General features: G+C 48.2%; 1 protein-coding gene across 1 annotated transcript; it reads right to left on the bottom strand.

Annotated features, from left to right (window-relative positions):
- Nucleotides 1-2,537: 2,537 nt before the first annotated feature.
- LOC125283314 (insulin growth factor-like family member 3) lies at nucleotides 2,538-4,381 on the bottom strand. Its single transcript, XM_048224002.1, has 2 exons — nucleotides 4,357-4,381; nucleotides 2,538-2,821 (listed from the first exon to the last, which is right to left on the bottom strand). Exons 1-2 carry the CDS (start codon nucleotides 4,379-4,381, stop codon nucleotides 2,538-2,540), a joined length of 309 nt encoding a protein of 102 aa, XP_048079959.1.
- Between the last annotated feature and the right edge of the window lie 5,617 nt (nucleotides 4,382-9,998).

The raw sequence follows: 9,998 nt of genomic DNA on the forward strand, positions 1-9,998 counted from the left end.
GTTCAAGTTCATGCAAGGTCAAGTCCATCTCTTCCCGTTGGGTGTGCAGTGGACTGTGAGTGGTAGGGCGTGAGGGCTCCCTGTGCCCAAACCTCCCCACTTCATTTTAATGAGGTTTGCCATTACTAGTTTTCACAATATACATTTATATTGTGGGATGATTATTAATTAACACATTCATCACCTCACATAGTAGACCTGTGTGTGTGTGTGTGTGTAGACTGGTTAAGATACTCATAGCTCATGGCAACTTTCAAGTATGCCATACCATATATATTATTAACTATCATCACCATGTTGTACATGAGATCCTCAGAATTTTTTTTTTTTTAAGATTTTATTTATGAGAGAGAGAGAGCGTGAGAGAGGGAGCAGCACGCACAAGCAGGGGGAGGGGCAGAGGGAAAAGGAGACTCCCCCGCTGAGCAGGGAGCCTGATACCCGGCCCTGCGATCAGGACCTGAGCAGAAGACAGACACTTAACCAACTGAGCCACCCAGGTGTCCCCGTCAGAACTTATCCTTATAGCAGAAAGTGTGTAGTCTTTGACCTCTGTCTTCATTTCTCCCTCCTCCCAGCCCATGGCCCCCACCATTCTACCTGTGTTCTGTTTCTGTGAAATCAGCTTTTTGTTAATTGTTGTATAGTCTACGGATAAGTGGTATTATACACTATTTGTCTTTCTGTTTGGCTTCCCGCATAATGCCTTCCTGGTTCATCCGTGTTGTGACAAATGGCAAGATTTCCTCTCTTTTACTGCTGAACAACAGTCTGTTGTATTTCTCATGTCTCCACATTTTCTTTATCTGTTCTTCTGTTAATCGATCGTTTAGGTTGTTGGGTACGGATATCTTGGCTACTGTGAGTAATGCCAGAGGGAACATGGGCTTGCGGCTGTCTTTCATGGGTGTGTCACTGTTTCTTCGAGATACTGATTTCATCTCATGATATGTAATGTCGACGTTAGAAATAGAAATGTCATTATTTTACCAGAGGCCCCCCGCAATTTTTTTTTTTTTTTTTTTTTTTTTTTTTTTTTTTTTTAGGAATAGCAGATAATTGGAATCTGACACACGCAAGTCATGGCAAAACCATAGGCAGGGGGAAGGAAGCGGCTTTGCTCATCCCTCCAGGCAACAGCTCCCTCAGTGAGAAGCCACCACACTTGAATTCCAACTTGCCTGTGTTTCGGCCACAACTTGTTTGTCTGGTAGTGCAGTTCTCTCGTATTCCTCGAATGAACCCATCATTTATAGAGGAACACGGGGAGGTGGGAGGGACTGTTAGAAAGGAAAAGCCCATTGGAGTACTTTGGGATTTCTGCATGTAGTGGCTTCTCATCGACTAACTGGGCTGTTGCCTGGACAGAATCTTCCTCTTGCTGAGGTCACGTAGGCTTTTTCCAGTTGGTTCTGCAAAGGGTTGTGTGTGTTATAGCATGAAAGCTTCCCCTTCTGGGCTCCTGACTCCATTTTCTTTTTCTTTTTTTTTTTTTAAGATTTTATTTGTTTATTCGACAGGGATAGAGACAGCCAGCGAGAGAGGGAACACAAGCAGGGGGAGTGGGAGAGGGAGAAGCAGGCTCATAGTGGAGGAGCCTGATGTGGGGCTCGATCCCGTAACGCCGGGATCACGCCCCGAGCCGAAGGCAGACGCTTAACTGCTGTGCCACCCAGGCGCCCCATGACTCCATTTTCAGTGAGGTTTGCTTTATCCAGTTTCAGAGGAGATTAAGACAGGAAGAAAATGAAAAGAGAAGTTTCGAGTTTATAAATTCATGCAACATGAAGCTGTCACGTAGATACTCTAGAAGCTGCTTTCTGAATTTCACAGGTCTTTGGTTGATGTACATTCTTTTTTTATTTATTTGTTTCCATTTCAAAATACACATGCACAATTGTCAAGAAAAGGGTTTTCGTCTCATCCTGCTCATCCCTAACACTCAAATCCTGAGAATCTTCCTTACAGCGCCTCAGCGGCTCAGGGAGATGGGTATTCCCCCTGTTTTACAGATGAGGGCCTGAGGCACAAGGAGACGAAGGTCGCGGGGGAGTCCCTGAGTGTCCTGAGATGAGCAGCACAGCGCCCAGCACAGGATCAGCTTCTCTCTTTTCCTGTCTGCCGTGCAGGAACTGGGGGGGAAGCTAGTGATGTAGGTCAGGGTCTTTGCTGGCATGTGGAAAACATGACATTTTCATAAGGAGCTTGTCTAGAAAGGTTTCCTTTGGCCACAGAGAAAGAAAAATTAGGAAATTATGAGACACAGGCAAGGAAGAATGGAAAGATTCCAGAAATGACAAGATAAAACAACAGGACGTTGTAGGGCAGGGGAGGGGGGAGAGGTCTGGCTGGCTCAGCCGTTAGAGTGTGCGGCTCTTGATCTCAGGGTGGTGAGTTTGAGCCCCGCGTTGGGTGTAGAGATTACTTAAATAAACTTTAAATAAATTAAGAACAACAACAGGACAGGGGATCTTCTTGTGACCCTCTGCATCCCTCATCCCTCCTTCCTTCCTTCAGCCGTGAGCAGTTAGGGGCCCTCACCTGGAGCAGTTTCTGGAGATAGGGGATGAGAAGCACCAGGACCTGACCCCCAGGACCTTCACCTTCACAACAAACCGCTGGGGGCCAAAGTATTCAGGACAGCAGAGCTCAAAGCAGGGCCAGAAGGTGCAGTCGGGGCCACAAAAGCGAGTCCGATTCAGAGGCAGAATGGTGTCATCATCGCAGCACTGCTCCCAGGGGTTGTAGATCTGGTCCCCACACCTGGGGGCAGGCTGGCACAGCCACAGCCCGGAGGCCATGGGGGCATCTGGCGGAGACGCTGATGGTGTGGGTCCAAGGAGGACCAGATACCCAAGGGCAGCCTCCTCCCTCCCCGTTCTTCCCAGTCCTTGTCCTTACCTGTAACTACCTTCGCACACAGGAGGAAGGAGATTGCTATGCAGGCCGAAACTTGGGGAGAAAGAAAGGGGGGCTCTTTTTCGGTTCCTAATTCCAACATGCAGGGGGCTTCCTGCACACACCGTACCACACAATTCTGAGACACCAGCAGGGGGTCTGAGAATTCAACTCCAGTTTGACCCTGTCAGAGACAGAATCGGATTCGAACAGGTTAAGGGCTCAGTCCTCCAAGGCTGTGCCCCACCGCACACTGCAGATGCTAGTCGCAGGCCCCCGGGTGGTTACCTGTGCTTTTGACCCACCAGCGACAGATGGGAGGTTCCAGCCACCTTCTCCTGAGGTTCTTTGCGTTTGCTAGAGCGGCTCACAGACTCAAGGGAACACCTCGTTATGTTTACCAGTTTATTAAAAGGTATGATAAGGGATATAAGTCAACAGCCAGGTGAAGATCATAGGGTGAGGTCTGGGGAAGAGTGTGGCGCGTCCATCCCTCTCCGGGTGCGCCGCTCTCCCCAGAGCCCAGGGAGTCACCAGGCTGGAAGCCCTCCAAAGCCCATCCTTTCGGGTTTTTACGGGGGGCTTCACTGCACAATCATGACTGACAAAGTCATTGGCCATTGGCTGATTCGGTCACTAGCCCCTCTCCCGTCCCAGGAGCTAGGGAAGGTGGGAGTAGAAGTTCCGCCCCTTCATTCACAGGGTTGGGCCTCCTGGCCACCGGCTCCCATTCTTAGGTGGGGTCCAAAAGTCACCTTCATTAATAATAAGACACCCATTTCACCTTTACAGTTCTGAATCATTTTCACAAACCGTGAAGACCAAATATACCTGAGGAATATATTTTGGTTATCTGAATGACCAAATATATATATATATTTTTTAAAGATTTTATTTATTTGACAGAGAGAGACACAGCAAGAGAGGGAACACAAGCAGGGGGAGTGGGAGAGGGAGAAGCAGGCCTCCCGCTGAGCAGGGAGCCCAATGCAGGGCTAGACCTGGGGTCATGAGCTGAGCTGAAGGCAGACGCCTAACGACTGAGCCACCCAGGCGCCCCCAAATATATATTTCTTATAAATCATTATATGGCAAGGTGGAGCATGGGGCGGAGAAAGTGGACGTGGGGTCCTCAGGGAAGGCAGGTGAGTATGGAAGAAGCCGCAGGTTAGGGTGACTTAAAGGTGCGGGTTTTGGTTTGGGGCCACTTCTGCAAGGGAGATAGCTCAGGCAGGCCTTGAGTGGCGGGGGCTTTCCAGGGGAGGGGCATTCAGGGAAGACTGAGTCCTCAGCCTTGGCTCCCAGAAAGAAGGTTTCTGGTTTGTTAAAGAATGGAGCTGTTTGTCAGAGATGCTTCTGAGGTGACCACGGGTGGGCGTGGGGGGGGGATGAGGCTGAGGGTTGGGAGCTGTGCTGGGGATGGGGTGAGAGGATGCTAGCATTTGGGGTCCTCCTTACCTGAGATGGAGCTTCGTGGTGTCATTGCTTCTGAAGAGGCTGTCGAACAGTGAAGGAGGACGATCACGTCTGGAACTTCACTGTAGACAGCTGCCCTAGCCTCTTGTCACAGTTTCTGATTGAGCCGTTCTGGTCAGGCCACCCCCAGCTCTCCAGTGGATTGTATGGGAATCACCAGCACATAGTTGCCTTAGGAGGGGCCTCACTGGTCTGCCTTTAGGTGCGGGCCCCCGAAAAGAGAGTATCACAGACTGACTCATTGCTGCTTCCTGGGCTACCCCAGGCTTCACCTGGCTGCAGCTTGGCCCCCGGTTGAGCTTCTCAGCAGTTTGCATCCTCGGCACTGAGGGGAATGAAGACTTCATCGTAGCAACACGCGTTACACATCCCCAGGCTCAGCCCCATCCACATCCCTGATTCAGTTTCCCAGCTCGTGCCCAGTGCCATACACGTCTTGGTTCCCACTCCAAACCGAATTCTCTAAAAATTTTTTTTAATTTTTATTTTATTTAAATGCAGTTAATTAACATAGAGTGTATTATTTGTTTTGGAGGTAGAGTTCAGTGACTCATCGGTTGCATGTAACACCCAGTGCTCACGTTATCACGCATCCTCCTTAATGTCCATCCTCCCCTCCAGCAACTGTCAGTTTGTTTCCTAGAGTGAAGAGTTTCTCATAGTTTTTTCTCCCTCTCTGATTTCGTCTGATTTTATTTTTCCCTCCTTTCCTCTATGATCCTCTGTTTTGTTTCTTTTTTTTTTTTTAAGATTTTATTTATTTATTTGACAGAGATAGACAGCCAGCAAGAGAGGGAACACAAGCAGGGGGAGTGGGAGAGGAAGAAGCAGGCTCCTAGTGGAGAAGCCTGATGTGGGGCTCGATCCCATAACGCCAAAATCACGCCCTGAGCCGAAGGCAGACGCTTAACGACTGCGCCACCAAGGCGCCCCCTCTGTTTTTGTTTCTTAAATTCCACATATGAATGAAATCATACGATATATGTCTTTCTCTGATTGACTTATTTCACTTAGCATAATACCCTCTAGTTCCATCCATGTTGCTGCAAATGGCAAGATTTCACTTTTTTGATGACTGAGTACTATTCCATTGTATATACGCACCACATCTTCTTTATCCATTCGTCTGTTGATGGGCATTTGGGCTCTTTCCGTTGTTTGGCTATTGTGGACATTGCTGCTACAAACATTGAGGTGCAGGTGCCCCTTCAGATCGCTATGTTTGTATTAACTTCATTTTACAGAGGAGGAAAAGGAGGTAAAGATGTGTACCCACTGTCATGCAGGTGGTAGGGGCATAGTCAGGAGTCTAACCAGGCCTGGCTACTCGGAAGACAGGTACCCGATTCTCTTCATTCTGGGATGTCACTACCAGCTGCTCTGGTCCAGCTCGTCCAGGCCCTTTCATTATCATCACTTACCACTCATCACTCTCCTGGGGACAAACAGTGCCTCCCCTTCTCTCCCCAACAAGGCAAGTAGTAGGATCTTCTGAAGTACCAGTATGAACCAATTCCTCTCCTGCTTACACCTGTCCAGGATCCCCAGGGCCTTTGCTTGGCATTCAGACCCCTCACCGTGGCCTGTAGGCTCTTTGTCGTCTGATTTCTGTTGATATATCCCCTTCTGATGGTTCCCACTCATGCCATACTCTTTCTTCTCGGATTTCTCCAAGCCAACCCCTCTGCCTGGAATTCCAGCTTCTTTGCCACTTCAGTTTGCCAGTAAATTTTCATTATGGATTCCAACAGTACCCTGCACTTGGCTGGATTAATACCTATCCACTGACCACTCCTTCTGTGTCCTACCCTGTGCTGGGAGTCCAGCAGGGACCATGACATCCTTGGTCCTGTCTTTCTGAGGCTCACAGTAGATGGGGAAGACAGACCCATCCCAGGATAGTGACAGCCCCGGGTAGGTACCATGGGGGAGTCCAGAGGGTCAGAGAGGACTTATAGAAGAGCCATGGGATCAGCATAAGCAAAGGCCTGGGGATAAAGGGGACTTGGAGGTAGGACTCAAAGATGTTGCACTGGGTCAGAGGTTACCCATGGACCAAACACTCAGTGAGGCTCTGGGGCTTGTGGTGGGAATGTGGGCTGTGACCAGGCCAGCCAGCCCTAGTCCCTGCTGAAGTGGAGGCCACACACCAAGGGGGGGTAGAATGCCAAAAACAACAAAAGAAGCAAAAACAGACAAGCAAATGATTAAAACAATCAGAGATTGTAATAGGAGCTAAGAAATCACGCGAGTGCGGAGAAAGCAGTGGGGGAGACCTAGGAAGCTAACATGGTAGAGGAAAACCCAGAGGAGGGTCGCTTCATAGAGATCTGAAGAAGCCAGCCACCGTGGAAAGGGAGTTCAGGCAGAGGGAACAGAATAGCGAGTACAAAGTCCCAGAGTCTGGTTTGGCCTCATTGGGGTGGCAGCAGGCCAGGGAGCCTGGAGTGAAGGGTGGGGCAGGAGGCCAGAGGAGACAGGAGGGCCACAGAGCTATGTAGGCCCTGGGAAGGAGTAATAGTAGTTACGATATTGGAGTATTTACGCTCTTGGCCCTGCCCTCAGCATTTTACATACATTATTTCATTGGATGCTCACAACCGTTGTAAGGGTGGTATTTTACCTGATTTTTAAAGAGGAGGTAACAGAGACTTGGTGGGGTTAACTGATTTGCCCAAGGTCTCACAGTGATGATGTGGCAAAGCTGGGATTTATGCTAAGACTTTAGGACCCCACCTCTTGGTTACAATATCCTTAAACCTCAGGAGGCTTATTGCCTATTGTTTGGTCATCATGCTGTCCCCAGCACCTAGAACAGTGCCTGGCTCACAGCTCAGGACACATTTGTTAAAGGATTAAGTGAACTTGGATTTTATAGAGATGGAAATTAAAGTTAGATACATAAAGGTTTCCAGTTGATACATGGTCGTAAAACACTGCCAGGATTTGAATTTGGGACTGCCTTATTCCAAAATCCTGGCTACACTATGTCCCAGTAGGGAGCATTGTGTACTCAGGATAATCCCAGACCAGCAAGGCCCTCTGGTTCTTCCTCAGGATAGAGGTCACCGCCCAAATCACCCAAAAGAGGTCTCCTTGGGCCACTGCAAAGGTAAAGGTCAAGGAACAGAGTGGGGGCTGAGGCCCCCTCCGCAGTGACTATAACAGGAAGCTGCAAAACACAGCCCCTTGCCAGCTACCACCCCACCTTTACTCCAGAGCCCCAGTCCGCAACCCCTCCGCAGAGCAGATCATCTGGAAGGACCTGGGAGGGGCGGAATCTCTGGAAGCCCCAAACCACCAATAATGTGATATCCATTGAAATTGTCATCCTGAATTTTTTTTTGTTCAAAATGCTTCCCTGGGAGCGGAAGGGTTTTTCAGTTAAAGCAAATGGCATATATGGAGGTGGGGTTTTCAGCATGAATCTTATTTTGCATTAATTTTGATTTAGAAAAATGTTCCACTAATGTATTACTTATCTTGATCACAGAGGTTTTCTGTGGCACCTTCTGAAGTTTTGCACACGAGGTGTATGACTGCAGTCGCTTCAGTATACCTCAGTTATTTCTGTTACTAAGTCACGCTCTTCCTGACCTGCGTGGAGGCATTCTAGATTTATGTTGACGAGCATGAGCTCTAGAGTTAGTTTGGATTCAAATCCTGGTTCTGTATCTCGCTGGCTTTGTGGTCCTGGGCAAGCTGCTTAACTTCACTGGGCTTCGTTCAGTTTTCTTATCTATAAGTTTGCAGTAAGAATTAGCACCTAGCATAACTGTTTGTTGCGAGAATAAAATAAGGTAACACACATAGGAAAATATGGGTAATATTTTACACATATTATGTGCTTGATCCATGTTAGCCATTAGTATTAGTCTGACAGAAATAGTTTCATGAATTACTTTATTACTTCCCTGCCAGCCGCCAACATACAGGTAATGTTTGAGTAATTTGTTGTTTTAAACTCTTCTGTGGCTCTTGCATGCTTTTCAGATTTCAGTCACAGTATTTTTAGACACTCAGCTTCTTGACAGGCAAATGAATAGTTGAAGGATTTTAAAATTCAGATAATACATTTTGGCCTACAGTAATAATAGGAGGCTAGGTGATTTGGATCAACCCCCTTGCTGAAGACAACATAAGATGCTGGACAAGGTATAAAAATACCTTAAAAGCATCAAAGATCTGACAAGACAATGAGGAATAACTGAGCCAAGTTCCAGGCGATGATGGTAATTTAAAGACTTAATCTTGGAATTTGGGGTCACCTTTACCCCACGGTCCTTTGCCAGTTCCAAAGAGCAACCCTCCCTCAAGAGGCTGGACATCCCCTGAGGATTGGTGGTCTAAATGTCAGTTTCAAGGCTGCCCAGGGTGGGGCCCATGGTGAAGTTTCTGTACTTTTGGCCTGCCCAATCCTCATACTTTTATTCTGTGGGGTTGCTTTTCCCTGTGCCCTAGATGAAATCGAAGGCGAGTCTCTATATGTATCTGGGTCCTCTCAGGTCATAACATGCAGCTTATAATTAAAACAGTCCTGTAAGAGTGTGAAGACTACAAACATGATATTTAAGAACGAAACTTTCCCTCTACCACCAGGTTCTCCTGTGAGTGGGAAACACAGCTCTGATGGGAATGTGGCCATCTCTGCACCTGACTTTCTTCCTTCTCTCACTGCCTGTGGCTTTGGTCTGTGGAAAATGGGGAAGGAAAAGTTCTTTTATGACTGTCACCTTGTGAGGGATCTAACAGGGCGTTCGTTAATGTCCTCTTACGGATGGTTCCCAGAGCTGGGTTCACGGGTGTGTGACCCACACTTAGAAAGGCTTTGAGCTTGGTTTAACGTCCTGCAATCACCATTCTGAACTTCCTCATAGGTTTTGAACGAAGGGCACCACATTTTTATTTTTCACTGGGCCGTGTAAATTCTGTAGCTGGCTTTGCCCTCGCTCCAAGTGCCAGGAGAGCTCACTTGGACTTTCCTTGGTGAGGGCAGATGGATCTTTATTCTGGAAAGTACTAAGTCCTTCCTCAGCCCCAGGCAGCCAGCAGGGCCTCTAGCTGGTCTCTGCTGAGTGTCCCCTCTGCCTGATCTTCCAGAACTTGACCTCATGTGTCTGCTCTTGTTCATGGGCCCATGTCTGGCCCAGAGGGGTCGCCCCCACCCTCCCATCTCTGCTCAGCAACACTAGGGGCTGCAGGCTGCTCAGCGCAGCCTTCTCTCTCTTGGCCCACTGTACGGTACCTACACAGAAACTTGCCTTTTAACTTTTCCAGCTGCAAGTCAGGTAGCAATCCACCGTGTCCTAGGAGCACATATTAAATTCTTAAAGTCCATGGGCACCTTGAAGGTCTCTCTGTAGGCTTCAGCGAACAGAGAACGAACCTGCCGGCCCTCCCCTTTTTGAACTCACACACAACACCAACAACCGTCTTTAGAATTCCTCCCTTATCCCCAACTTCCTCTTCTTCTACACTCCCAAACTGAATAAAACCCTTTCGTGGTTTCCTGTCATATTTAAAATAGACCTCAGATTCTGACCCTTGCCCAAAAGGCTTCTGCAAGTTTCCTCACACTCATTGCCCCTGACCTTCTCCTATCCTCTGCTCCTCCTGCTCTGACT

Source organism: Ursus arctos, unplaced genomic scaffold (genome assembly GCF_023065955.2).
Source record: "Ursus arctos isolate Adak ecotype North America unplaced genomic scaffold, UrsArc2.0 scaffold_19, whole genome shotgun sequence".
Lineage (NCBI taxonomy): Eukaryota > Metazoa > Chordata > Mammalia > Carnivora > Ursidae > Ursus > Ursus arctos.